This window comes from Nicotiana tomentosiformis, chromosome 2 (assembly GCF_000390325.3).
Source record: "Nicotiana tomentosiformis chromosome 2, ASM39032v3, whole genome shotgun sequence".
NCBI lineage: Eukaryota > Viridiplantae > Streptophyta > Magnoliopsida > Solanales > Solanaceae > Nicotiana > Nicotiana tomentosiformis.
The window spans coordinates 173,319,266-173,343,251 of record NC_090813.1 but is presented as its reverse complement, the minus strand read 5'-3'; the positions used below and the strand labels follow the sequence as shown (position 1 = coordinate 173,343,251).

The window sequence follows — 23,986 nt, the reverse complement described above, 5'->3', positions numbered from 1 at the left end:
ATTGGTATTGAACATTGACATTCTTTTGAGCTAGTCACTGCTTTTAGCCTAAGGTTAGGCTTGTTATTGAGTACATGGGGTTGGCTGTACTCATACTATACTTTTGCACCTTGCGTGCAGATGGAGACAAGGTGTTATGGATGACTGGAGTTGGTATTGAAGATGTACCTGCTTTTTGGATATAGCTACCACTTGTCCTTGGTAGTTTTGGACTCGTACTCTGTTTAGGTATATTCAAACAAATGTTGTATTTATTTTGTACTAGCTTTGTAAATTTAAATCTTAGTGGTTCATGATTGTACTACCAATCTTTGAGGTATTATATGGAAGTTTAGTTATTTATTTTATTAATTATTTATAAATCTCTATTAGAAATATGTTGTCTTTTGTCTAGCTTACCTAACGGGTTGGGTTAGTTTCCATCTCGACTAGTTGGAGGTATCAGAGCTTTAGGTTCATAGGTTCTACGATTCATGAGTAAATGTATAGTAGAGACTTGTAAATCAGTATGATGACGTCCATACTAATCTTTGAGAGGATACATGGAATATAGGAAACTTCCAATCTTTCTTTCTTTATCATGTGGCATTGATTAAGCTTGAAGCATATATCATTGATTTCCTTCCATCCATGTATGTAAATTTGAGCACTCAGTATCAACAGTGTATCGACGATTTGTGGTGTCATGGATGTGGTGCGAGATGTGTTCTCTATGTTGTAAAGATAGGTCAGTCAGGAGGATTTGAGACCAGGTTCATACCTCATCTTGGGTTCAATGGTTTTAGTTGTGTGAGTATGTGCTTTGGGCTCATATATCCGGTATTGTCCCTAGGAGTGGGATTGATGTGTCAGTGAGTGATTGGATAGCTATATAATGAGCACTATGTGACTGAGGGATGTGCTTAGATGGTTGGATGTGACGAGAAGGGTTTGCATGGGGCGTAAAGGACTATAGATTCTTGATTTCTATTTGAATGTGTTGTACAGTCTCGGGTTATGAGTGTGTTGAGGGATCCTTTAGTTGTTCATTTATGGAATGAAGTATATTCATATGTCTCGTTGATGAGTTTAGCCTCAGAACGATTAACTGATTGCTTAGTGATTGATACCGTGATCGGGCATAGAGAGATGCCACTTTGAGGCTAAGCATGTGGGTTATCTCCATCGGGTGGTCTGCAGATGTGTGATCCTTATGATATTACTTGGGAGACCTTTCTTTCCACTAGAGAGGTTATATTTGCTGCAATTTGAGTGTGGATCACTTAAGGATGTTCACACGATTGTCACGAGGATGAATATGTTAGAAGATAATTTGAGGTATTTTATGGCTAGAGCTGCATGAGCTTATAAATGATTTGGTTAAATTACAGTGCGAGATCATGATAGTTATGGAGTAAGGGTATTGTGGTTTATCATATGCTATGTTTTATGGCTTCAAGTCAAGTGGAGGAGTCTGCTATCGATGATCAGAGTGCATGGTCATATATTATATTAGTTTTGGTTTGAGGCATAATTGTGGATCAGTTACGAAATGAAGAGGGCTGACTTCGAGGTTTGTGCGGGTAAGGAAATTGCTGGGTGTATGATGTACTATACTTTTTGGGCATATGGAAATCTTGGAATGATTCAGGTTCATTATTCGTGGTGGATGTAGTGTGCAAGAAGAAGGGATTCACTTGGTGCTTAAATGTGAGGTTACTTCTTTAAGTGTTTGTGTTGTAATCAAGCACAGGTCGTCGGACTCTTATTGGTAGTGCATTGGGGATTTGATAAGAGTGGATGACTCTCGGAAGGTTTTAATGAGTTCAAGGTCCTTATGTGGTATTTGAAGATTTCCCGGATTTGTATATGGCTAAGGTTTGAGATTTGCATTTGATGGTGCTGAGACTTAAGGTATTTCTGTATCATTAGTGATTTACATTTCAGTACTAGAGATGTTAATTAAATAACTTCAAATTTACATAAGGTCTCTTCATAGTGGGTATCTTAGTTGTGGTAGTATTGGGTGCTCAAGAGGGAGTACAATGGCTTCCAGGCCATAAGACGACATGGTTTCATGCTAGGATCTCTTGGGTTGAGATTTGATTAAGGACCATAGTGTTACTGGAAAGGATAAGTGTTAACTTGAAGCCAAGTCGAGAGAGACTTGAAGAAACGAGTCAACTTTTGGTTTGGATCAACATAGTAATAAAGGTGACCAGTTCCTCTAGTATGGTGAAACTCAACAGGTGTTTGATGGAAATGCTCTTGAGTTTGGTGACCTACGCGACTTAGTTGAGTTAGAGGGATTGAGTACTGATGACTTGGTTTGTGCTAATGGGTTTCAAAGAAATCTCGATGGTTTCGATCACGGCTAGGAACATATGTTTTCTATATACATGGAGAGTTTGTTGTGTTCTGTTATTTACTCTTGGATGGGATCAAGGTAAATATTCTTGGTTGACAGGGTGTCTATCCTAGTTGTGATTCAGAGTTGATAATGTGATTCTCATGTTTTCATATGATGGAATGGTAGCTGAGGTGTGTCGTGTGGGGTTGAGATTTACATGTACAAGGTTGCAATTCAACTTCGAATGGAAGGTCATGAGTTCTAGACTACATGGACAATTTCAGACCTTTAGAATAATGTAGGAACTATCTGGTATCACATGAGAAGGGTGCACATTTTAAAAAGTCCAACTATGTTTTGACTTGCGGATGCTTGAGTGGTATTACGATAATTTCCTGGTTGTTGACTACTGATGTTCAAATTTTTCTACGCGGCGTTGAATATTCATGTGAGTAATTACTGTGAGATGATTATGTATGAGTGATGCGTCAGTCATCGAGTCGTGGAGTTGGGATCGGTTAGGGAGATTCTTGTATTCTTGGGATTTGGAGATTGGAAGTTCTTAGAGGCAGACTATTTCTCGGTGGTAGACTGTGAAGATATGGCCAGAGTTAGACAACGAATTGTATGTTTTGTGGTTAGGTTATTGTGGTATTTTGGAATGTTATTTTCCCATTTTTGGATGATTGGAATTGATTTGGGGGCCTACTGATAGGCTTAATGAAGGTGTGTATTCCACATCATATCAGATTATTTACTCGGCACAACTATTGTTAAGGGGTGTGTCATCTACTAGAGTTGATCTTATTCATATTCATATATGCTCCATGTGTTTCTCGCTTATGCTACCATGAATTGTGAGACTGTTGACCATTTACAAAACAGGATGTAGTTCTGTTTGGGCCTTGTGACAAAACTTGAGCAAGATGGATCTTGGTGTGCTAAATGGTTTATTGCATCTTGGTTTTGGTGTTCTAGTCTATGGTATATTGTGCTATCCGTTTCTCCATGGTTATGATTATGCGATTCGCGTGCTTGATATTGATATACACGTGTTTGGTGAGTATGAGAATTTTGATAATGGATATCCCATATGGATCGGTGTGTTTGGATCGGGTTACACATCGCAGCCAGTTATGTTGAGATATGATCCTTTGTGCTTATTTTGTGTGTTGTTTCCTGCTCTCTGAGATGAGTTCATAGCACTACGTTTTGGGGTGGTATCTATTGAGCTTATGGGTTGGTTCTCTTATTGAGTTCTCCTTCCATCATTGGTCACGTTCGAATTGTTGCTTGTTTTGTGCATGGATTGTGTAGTATGTGGCTATAGGTGGTATTGGTATGGCATGTTGGTCGAACAACTTGTAGCGGATGAGACCAGGTTGTTGGAGCTGGAATATTTGCCATTATATTTAGTTAAGGTATGTTTAGTAAAATATAGTCATTTATCAACATAGAATTTGTGTTGTGGTTCTTGGCGGGTGAGAGAGTGATCTGATGAGTGGTTATGAGCTTCTGTGTGTTTTTGTCATCCTTGGACATGTACAAAGGTTCAAAACAAGGTTTTTGTTTTATATGAGGTATGTCGCTGGTATCGGGTTTGTTATTTCACAACTATTATGGTTGAAAGTTATTGCTACGAGTATTTGAGTTATGTGGTATATCAAGTGATTATATCTGGGGATATAGTTATGGATTGATGAAGATTACTCAAACTTGTACAATGTATAGATGCGAGAATCAGGTCTTATAATGAATTCTGGATGTTGGAGATTGAGTTCTTAGGTTTATGGACGAAGGTTGAAGAAAGAATCTTCAGTTAGGTTATATTGATGGGCCTTTGTGGTTAGAGGTTATGTGGGATCACTCATCGCTTCGGAATGACTCTTGGAACATTTGAGGACGAACGTATGTTTAAGTAGGGGAGAACGTAACAACATGACCGGTTGTTTTGAGCATTTGCATTTAATTTAGTGGTTTGAGGTCTTGAGTAGCTTCATATGATGCATTATGACTTGCATGTATGGTCGGATATGGTTTTCGAGTGGTTCAGGATTGATTTGAAAGAATGATTCTCAATTTAGAAGCATTAAGTTGGAAGAGTAGAACAAGCTTGACGTTGTATATTTGACCTCGGATCGGAGTTTTGATGGTTCCACTAGGACCGAATGGTTATTTTGGACTTGGGCGTATGCTTAGATTTGAGTCATGGTGTTCCTAGATGATTTTGAGGCTAATTGCTGAAAGTTAGAAGTTTGAAAGTTTGAAAAGTTCATAGATTTGACTGGGAGTTGAGTTTGATGTTATCGGGTTCGTATTTTGGTTTAGGGAGTTGGTATAGGTTCGTTATGTTAGTTTGAACTTCTGTGAAAAATTTGAGGCGATTCCAAGTTGTTTAGACTTGTTCGACTAAAGTTTGGAATTTAGAAATTCGAAATTATTCATTAAGCTTTAATTGAGTTGCGATTTGTTGTTGTGATGTTATTATGTGTGATTTGAGGCCTCGAATAGGTTCGTGGTATGTTTTGGACTCATTGATATATTCGGACGGGGTTCCAAGGAGCTCGAGTGTGTTTCAGATTGGTTTCTGATCATATTTTCTCATTTTTACACTGCTAGTTTCTCTTATTTTCTGGTGTTGAGACTATTTATCACGATCGCAGAGTGTCCTAGGAGCTGGCTGGGCATCCTTCCTCGCATTCACGACACTGGATTCGTGTTCACGTAGTGTTGAGAGAGGCTTGGTAGGTCATGTTGGTTGACCTTTGCGTTCGCGTGAGGACTCCACGTTCATGTATGTCTATGCAGTCGTGATTCGCTATCGCGAACCTAGCGCCGCATTCTTGTAGGATTCTAGTAGGCAGTTGAAGTTTTATGCTTCATGATCGCGAATTTGGTCCCACAATCGCGTATGGTACTCTTGAAATAGCAGTATAAGAATCTATTTTCGAACTTGGAACTCAATTTATCGCATTTTGAGATTGGGAGCTCAGATTTTGGGTGATTATTTAGGGGATTTTAACTACGTGGTTTGGGGTAATTATTTTTTACTCAGATTTTATTATTATACATGATTTCATCTTTGATTTTGGCATTTGATTGATGAATCGGAAAGAGAAAGTGGGGTTTTTTTTGTCAAAACCTTTTTAAAGAGAATAATTAAGTTTTGAACATCAATTTTGCGTCATCTTTGGATAAAACATGTATGGCTGGACTCGTATTCGAATGGGCTGTCAAAATATGTGAGTTTTGTCTTGTTCAGGAGTGTGGGCCTGGGTTGAAGTTTTTTTTGACTTTGAGTATTTGATTAAAGATTCGACCTTTATCGTTTGTGTTTGATTTCTATTAGATTATTTGATGTTTTGAGTTGCTTGTAGCTAGTATAGAGCCATTTAGTGGTTGATTCGTGCGAGGATGAGTTTTTAGAGTATGGATTTGGCTTGTTTGAGGGTAATTATCCATGTGGACTATGATACCTGAGATGTGTTGGGGGTGACACATGTGCTAGGTGACGAGCGTGTGTGCGTACGCCGGGGTATTCATAATCCGTGTAGACTTTAGGCTCCTATGAGTCTTGTTTCCTATCATGCCTCGTTATTTTTGTATTTTCCCCTACTTGTATGAGTACTTGAGTTGTTAATCGTGCTAGGCATTGTAAGGACCCGTTAAAATTTTCTAATGACTTAAGATTTTAAAATGCGACAATGATATTTGGGTTTAAGGTATTCGGGTATTAAAGGAGACCTATGGGATAGAACCACATCATTTTGAAATGAAAATATATGTTTAAGGTGTGTTGGAACATTTTAAGGAGTTTTGTGAGTGGGAAGAATTTGTGTGTAACATGTTGGATACATGAAATGGAAAGGATGTTATTATGTAATTATGGTTTCATACTTATATGAAGGTTTGGAAGTCAATTCGGATCTATATCATAGCAAGGTATCAATTGAGGGTGAGTGGAGAAGCTAGAAATCTAAAAGAAAATAACTGGGAGCGTGTTGGGGTCCGTGCAACGCGCGGATTGTGGCACGCCAGCCCTCTTAGCAACTTTGAAAACCAGTGAAGTATAGGCATTTGGCACTAGCACTAGCACGCTACCCCCACCTGAAGCCTTTATAACTACTCACCTTGGGGGTTCATTTTCCCCATTTTACTTGGACAGATTTTGGAGCTCTTCTCTATTCTCTCAAGACCATCAACCCCTCTATTCTTCAAGGTAAGCAATCCCCATTATCTTAGTGTGAAATTCCATCATTTCTACACTAGTATTGATGAAATCTACACATAAAATAACTAGATTTGCAAGAAATTTCTTCAAGAACTCAAAGGAGGGTTTTGCAAGATTTTTTCCAAAAGGTAATCCTACAGCCTTAGACTTATATGTATGGATATATAATGGGAATATGAGTATGAATTAAGTATTGTAACTTATGGTATGGTGTTTGGAAGCCATAAGTTACCAATTTAAATACATAACAATTGTAGAGATTGAAAGGTGATTATTTGATGGAAATTTGTTGGTTAGGTATGGATGGATGGTCATGTATGTGATGCTGTAAGTTATGAATTGTTTTAGAATGATGGTGGGATAAATTGTTGGTAAATAATAGTAGTTGGATGAACTAATTCTATGGTTAAGAGGTGTAGATATTCATACCTACTAGGTGTTTGATAAAATGCCTAAATGGCCTAAATTATGGAATTTGTTACTAATATTTGTCCCATTTAATGTTGTTATTGTAGATTGAAGTTGCTTAGTGTAGTGGATCGTTGTAGTAAATTAAGGAAAGCTGAAAGCGATGTATGTTGTCTAAACATTCTCTCTTAAAATTGAATTCCATGATGTTCCCGTAAGTTTCAAGTATGGTTGTCTCAAGTTTCTTATTCTATGTTCTGAGTTATTCCCAATAAATTCGATTGTTTCGAATAAGCAAAGTGATGAGAATTTTGTAATCAAAACTTTTTCTGAATGTTCCTATCACATTATGTTATCCTTTGAGGATGTGTTCAAGAATGATATGTGTATTAAAATTCTATGTCTTTGAGTGGTGTTTCAAATGAAGATTATGATGTCAAATTGTGTGAGAAAACTCAATATGCTTAAGACTCTTACTTGCTCATATGTGTACCTAAAGTCTTGATTGGAAATGTCTTATTGTTGATAACCTATAAAGATAGTTGGAAGTGAAATAAGTGAATTGGGGATATATAGTGTGGCCGACGTGCCAAGAATGAAAGTTATACTTGTGGCCAATGGTGCCAATGAAATGAGATGATGTGAGAAAGGTTATGAAATGAGCTTTGATTTAACTATTCTAAAATTAACTTTGAAAATAGAATTTCCTAAAAGCTTATGAACTCAAGTGATGCCCATATGTGGCTGTTTTAGCTAATGCTATGTTTAGTGAGTATTTTCAATGTGTTTTGCATTCTTACATATTCATGAGTGGAAATTGTGTACTGTACTTTTTGGGAAAAAGTATTTCAAGAATAAATGATGTGTTACTTGTTTATACTTTTAACTTGTGCTTCGATTGTCAATCATTTTACTCCATTTCTTGGAAATAAATCCATTGTATTTAAAGTCTTCATTACTAATGAACCTAAAGTTGTGATTTTCGAAATATTTTATATATTAATATTTATGATGATGATCCATGAAAGGAAAGATATGAAAGTGTAGAATATAAAATACGGTCATTGTTCCATGAAAGAAGAATCATATGTATGGCCTAGAGAGCCAATGAAATAATAATGTTGTAAGTGGTTGAAAGTATTGATTTAGTGATATATGGTGTGAAAGGTTATGAGATGTACGTATTTGTATGTTTGTTTCCAATGTGTTATAAGCCCCTACGTTCTTGCAAGTAAAGACTATGATTTTCCTAAATGCTCTTAATGTTCTATGATCACCCATGGCAAGTACAAGTAAGTGATAGTATGAACATGAAATGTGGTCGTTGCCTAAATGAGAATTATGAAGTGTTGTATGTCTCAATGGTTTCAACTATAGTTCTATGCTTCTGAAATAATGTATGTAAATGACTTTGATTGTTATGTCCCCAAGAGTCATGAACCTAGATAATAACCTCAAGATGTCAAGGGAGTGAATACTGAGATGGAAGGGATTTGTTCTTTGTTAAATGATGATGTACCTTAAGAAAAGGAGTTGGGCCCATGTACCATTGAAATCGACTTATTGATTTACCATGCATGTGCTAATGTAATGAGTGGTATTTCTCCATGATGAGCATGAACATGAAGTATTCCAATGATATGAGAAATTCTGACCTTAAATGTAATGACAAACTATGTCGCTTTGATTCTATATATGGTATTGTGCTTGGGATTACACCTCCACCCGCATATATTGTGGTGAGGCAGCATGTCCGCTTTGTATAGGGATTGTGGTATTGTGGAATACACCTCCACCCGCATATACTGGGGTGAGGCGGCATGGCCGCTTTGTGTATGGATTGTGGTATTGTGTAAGAAACCTCCACCCGCATATATTGGGGTGAGGCGGCATGACCTCTTTGTGTAGGGATTGTGGAATTGTGGAATACACCTCTACCCACATATATTGGGGTGAAGCGGCATGTCCGCTTTGTGTAGGGATTATGGTATTGTGGAATACACCTCCACCCGCATATATTGGGGTGAGGTGGCATGACCGTTTTGTGTAGGGATTGTGGTATTGTGAAATACACCTCAACTCGCATATATTGGGGTGAGGTGGCATGACCACTTTGTGTAGGGATTGTTGTATTGTGGAATACACCTCCACCCACATATATTGGGGTGAGGCGGCATGACCGCTTTATGTAGGGGTTGTGGTTTTGTGGAATACACCTCCACCCGCATATATTGGGGTGAGGCGGCATGACCGCTTTGTGTAGAGATTGTGGTATCGTGATGCACCTCCACCCGCATATGTTGGGGTGAGGTGGCAGGGCCGCTTTGTGTGAAGGTGGTTATAGAGGATTCCCGACTTAATATCTATAAATTTGAATGGAAGCTCTAAATAAATTTTCTTGACGTTAACGACTATCTAAGCCCTTTTATTGTTACCATGATTCATCATATTCATGTTGTATTTCCAAGCCCTTGAATAGGTGTATTTGTATTGTGTAAGTGAACACTGTGAACGGTATATGAAATGCATAGGTGTATTGTATAGGTGATACTGTGAACGGTCTAGGAGACGCATAGGTGTATAATATGATATATGAACACTAAGGACGTTCTATGAAAAGTATATGTGTAAAATAAGGGTGGAAGGTGTCACTTTCATTGGCCTTGCTTGTACATGTTGTTACAATTACATTATATTATGTATTCCACGTATAGTTCATATGGCTCAGTTGATCCTAAAAGAAGTTTAGAATGATGCAAGTATGATAAGATTTGAAATGTGATTCTATGGAATGTTTCGTAGTTTCTTAACGTATTTTATTTGCCTCTTATTTGAGTTACCATATTACATATGTGTTTTTGACTTCCTTACATACGAGTACTGTTCCACATGTACTCACGTCCCTTTTGTCGGGGGCGCTGCATCTTTTAATGGATACAGGTATACTTCTACAGGATAATATGGATCTTTGATAGGGATCTTTTTCACTACTCAGCTTATGGTGAGCCCGCTACAGTTCTAGTGGGTGTTTGGGTCTAGTTCAATTTATGTATTTAGGTATCTATTGTCATAGAAACTCCATGTACACCGTGAGTCATGTATTTAAAGATTTGAGTTTTGTCATGTATTTATGAGGCTACACACCCATCATGAGAAAGATTGTAGGCCATTGAGCCAAATGTATTCAATTTAAAAGTCATGATCAAATGATGTTTTGGTAAATCATGAATGAGTAATGATGAGAGGTTAATGTAAATTAGGCTTGCTCGACTAGGTTTACTCGGTTGAGCGTCGGTCGCGCTCCTCGGGTTTGGGGCGTGACAGGCATCACGTTTAGGCTACGTGCTTACCTGTTGAGACATGATATGGTCGTTATTACAATTTTGAAATGTTTTCCTTGATTGTAGTCATATTCTCATTCATAATATTTCATTCGCATGTTATATCTCAGTCTTTGTACATCATTTGTATGTCATAACACATGCTCTAGATGCCTTCTATATGTGATACTATTTGGGCTGAGTTCTATGAGAGGTAAGCCATTGAGACTTGAGCGGTTGGTGACTGATGTAGGCTATAGTGATCTATTATGATTTATAATTGGATTTGGTTGCATGCTGCAATGGATTGATATTTGGATTGGGTTGCACACCGAAACATATTGATATTTGGATCGGGTTGCACACTACAACAGCTTGACATTTGGATCAGGTTGCACGCCGCAATTATTATATTGATTGTTGCCTTATATTGGATTAGCTCTTAGGAAAGGATCCATCCCTCTACAGTCTGGTATTCACAGTGAGCGTAGGCACAGGATCATATATGTTCTTTGGTAAGGGGAATTTGTGACAGGCACTCGTACTGTGCTGAGTGTTGTTATGTGCGTGATGGTGAGGGGCATTCGGGACAGGCACCATGAGCGTGCTGAATGTGAGTATACTTGATGGTTTTACTATGATGTTGTTGACTTGACATGTATATTTAATATGTAGGCATAGAGAAGTATTCTCCTCATGCTTGATGGTAAATGAAATGTCTTACATGTTATTGAAAGATGGATATACCAAATTTTTTAATAAATTCATGTTTTAGTGATTTCGCTAGTAAGATTAGGGCTTTTACTATTATACTTTAAAATCATGTATAATTTTCTGTATTTGTCAACGAGTTGAACATGATATCTCTTTAGTTGTGTTCTTTTGTTGTCATTAGCTTACCTAGTCTCGGAGGTTAAATGTCATCACGACATTTGATGGGATTTTGGGTCATGACATGTTTGTATCTAATCCGCATGTTCATAGGTTCTACGAGTCATGAGAAAGTTTAATAGAGTCTTGTGAATCGGTACATAGACATTTGTACGAATCTTCGAGAGGTTACCAGATTGTTAGGAAAACTTATCTTTCTTTCACCTTTTATCATACGGATTTGTTTATCCCAAAGTTTGAACTTTAACTCTTCTATTCTCTCACGAATGGTGAGGACTCGTTCTGGTAGATCTGCTGAGCACGCACCAATGCCCATTGTCAGAGCCCCAATAGGTCAAGGTCGAGGTAGAGGCTAAGGTGGGGAACATACCACAACTAGAGGTTCTACTACAACAGCAATTGTGGAGCCACCAATAGCTTTAATTGAGGTTCGGGTGCCCGATCATGTTGGACAGGTGGGACCAACTCAGGTACATGAGGGACCTATTGCTACACATGGACTTTAAGAGAATTTGGCTAGTATTATAATTGTGTTTGAGAGCTTGACTTAGGCAAGATTGATTCTGGTTGCCCCAGCTACTTCACACGATGGAGGAGGAGCCCAGACTCCCACCTCAAGTACACCAGAGTAGTTGGCTCATATTTATTAGACTACGAGTGTTCTGCGAGTGCAGCCACTCATTCAAGTTTAACTCGAGAATGGGCCATTTCTTTCTGCTGAGGATTATAAAAGGATGGAGAGTTATAGAAAACATCGTCCTCCTCAGTTCAGTAAAGGTCCTACTAAGGATGCATAGGGTTTCTTGGATTAGTGACATTGTATTCTGCGTACTTTGGGTTTGGTCCGTCGAAAAGAGTCGACTTTACTACCTTTCAGTTTCACGACTGGCATACAGATGGTGGAAGACTTATGAGTCAAGTAGGCCAGCTTGTTCAGCACCACTCACATGGTCCCAGTTCTTAGTTCTTTTCTTGGGGAGTTTATTCCACAAACCCTCAGGGATGGGTTGTTTAGTGAGTTTGGCATTTTCGCTAGGAGAGTATGACCGTGACACAATATGCTATGCGGTTTACAAAGTTATCATGTTATGCATATCCTCTAGTTTCTACTGAGTGTAAGACAGATCGTAGATTTATTGAGGGACTTACCAGGTTGTGGAGATTGCTAGTAGGCTAAACTATATTAGCAGGAAGGAGAGGGATGATATGGACGCAAAGAAGCCTCATGCTTAGGGAGGATTTAGTGGTGCCTACTCTAGGGCAAGTGTCATCATGGTAGAAGTTATGTTAGTTAACCAATTCAGTCAACACTTCAGATTTCACGTAGTGCTCCTACTAGCCATGGATTTCAAAGCACTCGTACTGGACAATCATCCTTTAGTGCACCTACCATGCAGAGTTCGTATAATGGTTATTCTAGTCGTCCGAGGAAGACTTAGTTCTTGCAACTATGTCCACAAAGATCGTGTTATAAGTACGGTGATTCGAGGCATATGATGAGATATTTCCCCAGGCTTTGAATGAGTGTACCTCAACAGGGTTCCTAGGCTATGATTCCCACGCCAAATACTACACCACCTGCACGCTAGCTAGAGGTGGGGAACATGCATGTAAAGGATGTCTTAGAGGGGATGGTCAAGCCCGTTGTTACATTTTCCCTGGTAGGACTGAAGCAGTTGCATCATATGCAGTCACTAAAGGTATTGTTCCGGTTTGTTATAGAGATTCTTCAGTATTATTCAATCTGGGTTCTACTTATTCGTATATGTAATCGTACTTTGCATCATATATGGATATGTTTCGTGAATCTTTGGATACTCCTGTTTATGTGTCTACACCCGTTAGAGACTATATTATGGTGGATCATGCCTACCGTTCTTGTTTGGTTACTATTGGGGGCTATGAGACTAGGGTTGATCTTTTGTTGCTTAATATGTGGACTTGATATGATTTTGGGTATGGATTGGTTATCTCTATACCATGCTATTATTTATTGTCACGCTAAGACCGTGACATTAACTATGTCGGGGTTGCCGAGAATGGAATGGAGGGGTTCGCTTGGTCATATTCTTAGTAAAGTGCTTTCTTTTCTAAAGACTCAATGGATGGTTGAGAAGGGATGTTTGGCGCACTTACCCTTTGTTAGAAATATCAATGCTAATATTGATATGATTGATTCAGCCTCCATATTGAGAGAGTTTTCTAATGTGTTCCCTGCAGGATATTAATTTTGGTATTGATTTGGCACTAGAAACTTAGCCTATATCTATTCCACCATATCGTATGGCCCCAACAGAGTTAAAAGAATTGAAGGAACTATTGCATAAATTGTTGGATAAAGGTTTCATCAGGCCGAGTGTGTCACCTTGGGTTGCGCCAGTACTATTTGTGAAGAGCATGGGTTGTTCCATGAGGATGTGTATTGACTATAAGCAATTGAATAAGGTTACAATCAAGAATAAGTATCCATTGCATCACATTGATGACTTGTTTGATCAGCTTTAGGGTGCTAGGGTGTTCTCAAAGATTGACTTGAGATCGGGTTACCATCAGCTGTAGATCAGGGCTTCAGAGACTCCTAAGATGGATTTTTGGACCCGTTAAGGGCGTTATGAGTTCTTAGTGATGCCTTTTGATTTGACTAATGCCCTAAAAACTTTTATGCATTTGATGAACAATGTGTTCCAGCCATTTTTGGATTCTTTTGTCATTGTTTTCATTGATGATATCTTGGTTTATTTCTGTAGTAGGGAGGAGCACGAGCAACATTTGAGGATTGTACTTCAGATTCTTAGGGAAAAGAAGTTATAGGCTATGTTCTCCAAGTGTGAGTTCTGGTTGGATTCAGTGGTATTATTGGGCCACGTGTTTTCTAATTGGGGGATCAAGGTGGATCAGAAGAAGATTGAGGCGGTGCAGTGTTGGCCCAAACCTTCTACAACCAGATAGATTAGGAGTTTTGTGGGTTTGGCCGGTTACGATCATTATGATGTGGAGGGTTTCTCGTCTATTGCAGCTCCATTGACAAAGTTAACTCAGAAGCATGCTCCATTCAGATGGTCTGACAAGTGTAAGGAGAGCTTTCAAAAGCTCAAGACTGTTTTGACTATAACTTTAGTTTTGGTATTGCTCTCAGGATTGGGGTTTTATACTGTTTATTGTGATGTTTTGCGTGTTCACCTTAGGTGTGTGTTTATGCAGGACGGTAGGGTGATTTCCTATAGTTTGCGTCAGTTAAATCTTTATACGATGAACTATCCGGTACATGATTAAGAATTAGCAAATATTGTGCACGCGCTCAAGATTTGGACGCATTACTTATATGGAGTATCTTGTGATGAATATATGGATATTAATGGCCTTCAATATCTGTTTGAGAAAAAATATTTGAACTTGAGGCAGCGAATGTGGTAGGAGTTGTTGAAGGATTATGATATCACTATTATCTACTATCCTGTCACTCCCCGACCTCGGGGAGCGCGACAGGGGCTCAACCGAGATAACTCGGCCGAGCAAGCCTACTAGATGTCTTCTACCCAACCTTGCCCATTAACAATATAAAACTCAGTACAAAAGATAGGCATGAGAAGAGTCAAGTGTTCCCAATTCTTTTCCCGTTATTCAAAAGAGATTCATTTACGGCTTCCATAATATTACAAGTTTATAAATATGATGAAAAACATGTTTGCCACATACCAACACTTCTAGTTAGGTATCCAACATCAAACACCACCCACAACCTGTCTACGGAGCCTCTAAGTACAACAGAAGTGAAGAATGGAAGTTTCGGCGACAAGTCCCTAGCTATACCTCAAAGCACAAAATACAACATCAAATGACATAAAGCCCGGAAGAGAGTAGGGCTCCCCAAAACCCATTAAATAGGGAGTACTGCTAACGAGGACCAAAGTTGCCTGATGATTAACCACCTGCATCCATTGAAGATGCAGCGCCCCCGGCAAAAGAAATGTTAGTACATATGGAATATTACTAATATATAAGACTAAACACCTTCTCGTTAGAATGAATGATAAGACAAGGAATGACAGTCATAAATCAATGGAAGCCTCGGACAAAACATCAAATTAGGAGCAAGATAAGTATCAAGTAAATTTCCATTATTTTAGGTTAGGAGATCTTAGCACTGATATACCACCGTGATTTTAGCACAGAGTCTAATCACGTCCCGATTGGCTAGGACGATATACCCGAAGACATGAAACACAATCACAATCATTATCATAGTTTCAATCATTATCTCAATCATAATTTTCAGCACAACCACCAGCATGTGTGCGGCATAGCATTCGATCACGACCTGACCGGCTAGGCCGTCTCACCACAATGCCAAGTGGATCAACATCACCATTTTCTAGCCATCATCTCATTCCAACAAGGGGGAATATTTTATCACATCAATCTCATTCCTAAATGAGGGGAATAATTACAATCCTTTCTTACACCGACATGTGTAGTTTCGGGGTTAAGCTATTTCAACCTACCCTTCCTCGGTAACTAACAATACTCCCAAAGTATTTGTTATTAAAAAGATTCACAACTCATTTCAACATCTTTTACACATTTCTTAGTTTCATTGGCACTAGTGGCCTCAAATGTCGTAATATTCCTGGCACGTTGGCCGTATTTCATGTTTCATGCTCTACTCACCTCGTTCACTTTCAAACATCATCACGGATTATTAACAACAAAGCATTTCTATTCAAGACTTGAGTACACATGTGAGCAAGTAAGAGTCTTAAGCACACTGAGATTTCTTACACAACTTGGCATGATAGCTTTCATTTGAATCACGACTTGAAGTTATAGCATTTAGACATATAACCCATACTTTGAACACATTCTCAATTAGTAACACAACATAACAGGAACATTCAGAATACATATTGAACGCATATATCTTTTAACACAAGGCTTTTTTGGAATAATTAATTTATAATGAGCAACTCGGGACTTACACGGACATTGTGGGGTTCAATTCTAAAAGAGGAGTTTAGCCAACATGCCTTGTTTGAGCCTTCCTTAAGTTACTCCAATGCCCTAACACTTTTAGCAATAACAATCTATAGGAAGATAATGAAAATTAGTTAATAATTAGAAGGATTCCCATGGTGTAACTCTCTTAGGAATTTTGTCAAACACCTGATATGAAAAGTAGACTACAAGGCTCAACAATGATAATCCTTTCCTCCCTCAACTGATTTCGACAAGAAACTAAACAAAATGGTTCATTAACCACACATACTAAAATCTATTGTCACATGCATGGCTTATTTCCAACCCGACAATATACTTGAACTCATAACCTCTTGCATGAAAACTCAGGGGTAGGACATACCCGGATAGATGATAATATAGTGATTGACTTCCTTGATTCTTGAAGGCTGGTGCAAGATTGAATGATTAGAATGCTAGGTTTTCTCCTTCTCGCTATAAAATGCTCTTACCTCTCTCTAACATCATCAGACAATCGCTTCAAAATAAGCACCAAAGGTTATTTATCAAAATGAGGTTAGGTTAGAAAAATAGGAAAATGGACCCTCCGAACTCAGGTATGCAGTCGTAGAATGAACTGCATAATAGATATGCGACCCGCAAAATGGACCGCGAAAATGGTGCCAAGAACTAGTCTTCTTTGGACCGGTCTGCGACTGGTCTGCGGTCCGCAAATAACTTATGCGGCCGCAGAATGGACCACAAAATGACCCAACAAAGTTCTTCATGCCAATTCTGCAATGGAAAATACGAACCGCGAAATGGATATGCGATCGCAGAATGGACCGCAAAATGACCTTCAAATTTCAACAAACTTTCTACTCAACTTTATGATGATTATGTGGCCCGCGAAACAGTCCTATGGTCGCAAAACAGACCGCAGAATTTTCTTCTTCTACTAAACACTTCCATCCACTCCTTAGTGTATTCTTTAGCCCAAAAAGTCTGAACCGTGGCGAGCTTGCTCGCCGCAAAGAATTAATACAATCCTCAAACATGTAAGTCTACCTTGGCACCACAAAATCTCAAATTCCTAGGCAAATTTTACGGGGCCTTACATATCCGGGGAAGGCTAATGTGGTAGTTGATGCCTTGAGAATAAAGGCGGAGAGTATAGGGAGTTTAGCATTCATTCCAGCTATGTAGAGGCCTTTAGTTATGGATGCTTTGGCTTTGGCCAATAGATTGGTGAGACTGGATATTTCAGAGCCTAGCAAATTCCTTACTTGTGTTATTTTATAGTCATCCTTGTTTTTGAGAGCATCAAGGCTTGTCAGTATGATGATCCCTATTTCCTTGTTGTTAGGGACACGGTGAAGCACTGCAGTGCAAAGGAAGTGACTATTGGTGATGATGGTGTATTGCAAATTCATGGTAGTCTTTATGTCCCCAATGTCGATGTCTTGAGAGAGTTAATTCTTGAGGAGGCTCATAGTGCACAATATACTATTCACCAGGTGTTACGAAGGTGTATCGTATTTTGAAGTAGTATTATTCGTGGAGGAGGATGAAGAAGTGCATTATTGGGCATGTTTCTAGGTGTTTGAATTGTCATCAGGTTAAAGTATGAGCATCAGAAATCGGGTGATTTGCTTTAAAAGATTGATATACTGGAGTAGAAGTGGGAGGGTATTACCATGGACTTTGTGGTAGGATTTCCACGAACTTTGAGGAACTTTTATGCCATTTGGGTCATTGTGGATCAGTTGACTAAGTCATCGCAATTCATTCTGATTATGACTTCCTAAAATTCAAAGAGGATGGCTCAGATCTACATGAGAGATATTGTTAGCTTGCATGGTGTATGTGTCTCTGTCATCTCATACCATGACACTTAGTTTACTTTGCACTTTTGGAGAGACGTTCAGGATAATTTGTGCATGAAGGTGGAGTTGAGTAGTTCATTTCACCCTCAAACAGATGGGCAATCTGAGCAGATCAATCAGATCTTTCAGGATATGTTGATGGCATGAACTATTGATTTGGGAGGCTAGTGGGACCAATTTCTACCATTAGCAATGTCTTCCTACAAAAACATATACCACTCTTGTATCCAAATGGCTCCATATGAGGCCTTATATGGGAGGCAATGTCATTCTTTGGTTGGTTAGTTTAAGCAAGGCGAGGCTAGGTTATTTGGCATAGACTTGGCTTGTGATGCTTTGGAGAAAGTAAAGTTGATTCAAGAGAGGCTTCGCACGGCTTAATCCATACATAAGAGATATGCCTATAGGAGAGTTCGTGATGTGGCATTTATGGAGGGTTAGAAAGTTCTTCTTAGTGTTTTTCCCTTGAAGGGTGTGATTAGGTTCGGGAAGAAAGACAAGTTATGCTCGAGGTTTATTGACCAGTTTGAGGTGTTAGAGAGAGTCAGTCATGTTGCTTATAGACTTGCCTCACCTCCTAGTATTTCAAGAGTTTATCTAGTGTTCCATGTCTCTATGCTTTAGAAGTATCATGAAGATAAGTCACATATTTTGGAATTCAGTACATTGCAGTTGGATGAGAATCTGGCTTATGAGGAAGAGCCAATGGCCATTTTGAACAGGAGGACTCGACAACTCAGGTCTAAGGAGATCATGTCAGTGAAGGTTCAGTGGAGAGGCCATATAGTCAAGGAGGTGATTTGGGAGACCGAGCATGATATGTAGATTAGATATCCTTGCCTTTTTGACATTTCAATTATGATTCTAAACTCATTCGACGGCGAACGCTTTTTTAAAAGGGGGAGAATATAACAATCCGACTGATTGTTTTGTGTATTTGCACTTTATTTCCCTGTTTGATTCTTCCCGTATGCTTGATTGTCGTTTTGTGACTTGCGGGTATTGTTGGTTTTGTTCTGGGAAGGCTTTGGAGTGAATTGGAACACTTAGTTTCATTGTTGGAATCTTTGGTTGTAAGAGTTGACTAAGGTTTGACTTTGATATAAATAACCTCGAATTCGTGATTTGATGGTTTCAACAGGTTTGTATAGTGATTTACGCTTAGTCGTGCGTTCAGATTAGGATTTGGAGGTTCCTAGGATGTTTTGGCTCTATTTACTGAAAGTTGACAATTTGATGGTTTGAAAAGTTCACAAATTTGACCGAGAATTGACTTTGATGCTATAGGGTTTGGATTGTTATTCCGAGACTTGAAATATGGTCTTTTGGTCATTTAAGACTAGTGTGCAAATTTTGGTCGCGTTCCGAGTTGGTTAAGCATGAATTAGATGATTGGTTGTGAATCTTTGAAGTTCTGAACTTGAAAGCATGCTACATGCGTTTTGGTGCTTGACTCTTGGTTGTGGATATCATTTTGATGTTTTAAGCTTAAAAGCGAGTTCCTATCAGGTTTATAAATTTGTGTGGATGTTTGGAGTGGGGTCCGAGGGGCTTAGGTGAGTTTTATAAATTGTGACGTTCGCTTTTTCAACGATTGGTCGCATTGTTTAACATTATTGAGTTATTTTTTGCTAGATTTGAGTGAGTCGGAGGTGATTTCTAAGAGAAAGGCTATTTTAGAGGGTTGATTTGTGCTTGTTGTGGTAAATATCTTGCCTAATCTTATGTGAGGGAATAAACCTTAGGACATGGTCTTATTTGCCTAATTGTGATATGTGAAAAGCATCATATACGCAATGTGACGATCGTGTATATGGGTGCTATGTGTTATTTATGACCGGATTAGACTTTAGATTAATAATATGCCTTATTTTGATTATATTCCCTACATGATACATGTTTAATCATTGGTATGACTACATGAACTCATCCTTTCGTGCTAGAGATCATATTTAGGATTATCATTGCTTAATTAGCCAAGATGAGCCATTGTGGAATGGATTTTATAACCTATTTAGCCGTAGTGATACTTCATGTATTTGATTACTCATCCGAACTTTATTATTTTTATGTCATTGTTCACTTTGTTGAAGAATTATGAGCGTATGTCTCTTGATGATAATTGGGCATTTTGCCACATGTGGACATGTTGAGCGTATTGATCGGTGCTGGAACAAGGTTATTGTCTTGTGGATATGATAATATTGTTGTTGTTGTGGCACGGGGTCATTGCCATGCGGTTATGATGTTATTGTTATGGCATGAGGTATTTGTCCTGCGATTGTGATGATATTTTAGCATGAGCTCTTTGTCGTGTAATTGTCATGATGTTGTTGTTATTGTGGCACGAGGTATTTGACATGCCATTATAATTATATTGTTATTATTATGACACGATATTCGTTTTACTAGGCAATGCGTGGATATGGATCCATCCCCCTAGGGTCGCCCTCTCATATTTCTCTTTCGATGGTGTACACGCGGATTGGAGTACTTTGACTTATGTTGATTGATTTTGATATGGAGGTGCATGATGATGAGTGGAGTGTAAGGGTAGAAGCTTCGCCATGCAAATGAATCTTGTATACCTTGTCATGCATTTTTATCTGACTTTATGTTGAATTTAACATGCTATTCTATGCCTGTGTTACTATCTGATGATTCGACTACCAAGATTGATTTACATGTGTTGAGTTGATATTTCTTGCTTTGTCGAGTTGATGGTATTCCATCTCGTTGCATTCTTGTTGCAAGTTATTATGTTCTTAATCTAGTTAGTATCACATGACTTTAACTTCATCACTAATTCACCAAAGTTAGTCTTGATATTTACTGAGTACACGTTGTCCCATACTCATACTACACTTCGGCATATTTTTGTGCAGATTCGGGCAGTGGAGGAAGCGAATCTCAGGTGTGAGCATAGCATTTGTTGAGAGGATTCAATATAGCACTGCATAGATGCCATAGTCCCTTGGAGTCCCTTTTCCGTACATTTATATTGTTGCTTTTCATTTAGACAGTATTGTGTTTTGAGACATTTTTAAATATTCGATTTATAGCTCATTACTCAGTACTACCTGGTTTTGGGAGTTGGCATTATGTATCACTGTTTTGGCTTATCTTGATTACCCATTCCATTATTTATGATGATTCAACCATATTATATCTCGTCTTTTCGGTTGAATGTTGCTAGTATAATTGGCTTAACATGTCTTGGAGGTTAGGCGCCATTACGACCTTTGGTGGTATTTTGGGTCGTAACACACTTGTGGTCCTCATGTCCAACATGTGTGGCCATTACATGTTGACTATTAGAGACCTAAAAAATTTCAACCTTCAGTGATTTCTCAAACTCACATACGGTCCAACATGCGGTTCACATGTCAAATGTAGTATGCATGTCTGGCTGTCTGTTGGCCTGAATTTTCCATCATATATCTTTTTGATTCTTTTCAACTCTAACCTTCTTTCACACTTGGCACACATTTAGATCTCGACTTCCACATGTGAATACACATCAGTTACCATAATTCCAGTCTAACCACATGCATTTAACGAGTTCAAACTTAGCCCGGATTTGCGAGGCGTTACATTCTAATAGAAAAGCTTGAGTTGGAGCCATCATAGAATAATTGAATTTTTCAAGTGTATTATAGTACTATAATTCATCACCCGGGGAGGGTGTTATTGTAGAAGATGCATTGTTAATGAATTCTACAGGCGATTTAACTAAGTACTATTGTAGTTGTGTGACAGGTAGTCGTTGAGGTTCGATTTTCTGTTGTCTGACATAAAATGGTTGATGAAAATATTCTTTACAAGGTGATTGTATATATGACTTCATAGGCATTAAGTGGACAAGTTAAATATCATGATAACATGATTCTTACACTCTTGGGGTTTATAGTCGATTTTCTAGAGGTGAAACTATCTCTTTTGATACGGGCAGTGATAATAGTGTGCTAGTGGCTATATAGTTGGATCTATGAATCTAGTATGGATAACTTGAGGAAGATTAGTGCTTGACAAGAGAAATAGTATGCATTATTTGAAGTGGACAACATATGCCTAAGTGTGGTAGAATGTATCTCACGGGTTCTTTTAGTTAAGACGTATGGTTCAAAAGGTTGTAGGCGTTGGTTCTTGATATCAGAATGGTAGCAGGGTTAATAAGGGACTTCAAAGACTTATAGATTTTAGTATTTTATGTATCTGGGTTCCACGAGGTTGTATTTGATCATCTATGATTTGTACGGATGGAGGAACATGAAGGAAATGTTACAAAATATAGTTCCTTGTTAGTTGGGTTGACAATGGGGTACATATATATATCTGCAGTGGAGACTAGACATTTAGAGATTACATTGGATATCCATAAATAAAATTTAGAATGGGTCACTTCAGGTTTATGGAAGGTTTACTCCTGTTTTGGAAGAATTGAGATCAGTTTGGGTGACTATTAATATATCATCTGAAGGTTTAGGTCATATAAGATACAATTCCCATTAGATTTGATGATGCAATCCATAGTATGATTATGGTATTGTACCAAGTGTTTTGGGGTACGCGGTCGAGATTGAGTTGGTTTAATTAGCCGCTACTCTATAGATATTTTGAGCAAGATATACATATACTTAGAGACTTGTTGAGAAAAAATACCATAGACTCAGGGAATTATTGGGTAATCTATTTTTTTTCTACGGATTTGATATAATTAAGCAATTTCTAGTATGGTATACACACCATGTCCCTTGAGGTTCTATGTGAAATTTGGTGTGACTTGTTAGTCGGGTAGCTTGTACTATATTAGACGATGCTAAGAGACCCCGAGTTAGCATAATCAGACTTATATAAAGTCGATTTGGGGAAAATGCTATTAGGCAGATCAAACAAGCAATCGTTCTTAAAGCATAAGAAAAATCCACTATTTATTACTATTGTGGGTGGTATGAGTTTGTTTAGGTTTCTTGTTTTTATTAGCAGTTCTGTGAAGACTTGAAATAATGATCTATATGAGTTGGGGAATTTTTGCCACTATCGGATTTGGCAATAAGTAGATATTGTGACCAAGAGGTATCAATATGGTATAAAATATTCGGGATATATTATGTAGTTGAATTCCGGCAGTTCATTTATGACTCAACGCATGTTATTCATATTGAGATATTGCGTGTATTTGAGAAATTTCCCAAGTGTTAAAAATACTTTTAAGAGCTTATAAACTAAGGGATGATGAAGAAATTATCAGTTAAAGTGTACTAAAGATATTATCTATACGAAGGTGACATGAGATCACCAGTGGGACCATGTGCGATGAGTCTTTACAACTACTTGACAGTTTCAAGAGGATTCTTCTCATGTTCGAGAATGAACATGGGGAGAATGCAATAATCCGATCGACAGTTTTGAGTTTTCTATTTTCTTATTTGAGACTTCATGTAGGTTCAATTGATTATTTATGACTTGCGGGCGTGAGTGGTACGTGTACCAAGGTATTCGAGAGCGTTTCAGAAAAGTTGAACTTGAACTAGAAGCTTAAAATACCTAGAGTTAAAGTCAATATTTTGTACAAAATAGACTTAGATTCATGATTTGAAGGTTCTGATAGGTTTGTATGATTATTTTAAACTTTTATTTATGTTCGATATTGTCATGTCCCCAAATTCACCATAGGTTGCGATGGTGCCCAACAACGTCGTTAGGCAAGCCAACCCTTAATTATTCATTTTATCATTTTCAAAATCATGAATCTTTCTTAGATAACGAGGTTAGTGCATTAAAATAAATCGTGGTTACATACAGTTTCATTAAAATAATAAGTGAAAGTGAATCAGTGTAAAACAATCCATAACAAATTCTAGAACTCCCCAAAAATCCGGTGTCATAAGTGCATGAACATTTACTAAGGAGTACAATAATTACACAACCTCTGTCCGGAATGTAAATAAGATAGGATAAAGTAAAT

At 38.2% G+C, this 23,986-nt stretch overlaps 1 protein-coding gene across 1 annotated transcript in view; it reads left to right on the top strand.

Annotated features, from left to right (window-relative positions):
• The window catches only part of LOC138906105 (uncharacterized), a 33,268-nt gene extending 14,425 nt beyond the window's left edge, over positions 1-18,843 (top strand). Inside the window, exons 3-4 of the mRNA XM_070194627.1 lie at positions 17,435-17,649; positions 18,643-18,843. Coding sequence (XP_070050728.1) covers positions 17,435-17,649; positions 18,643-18,843 — 416 coding nt within the window. The remainder of the gene's footprint in view (positions 1-17,434; positions 17,650-18,642) is intronic.
• The last annotated feature ends 5,143 nt before the right edge of the window (positions 18,844-23,986 follow it).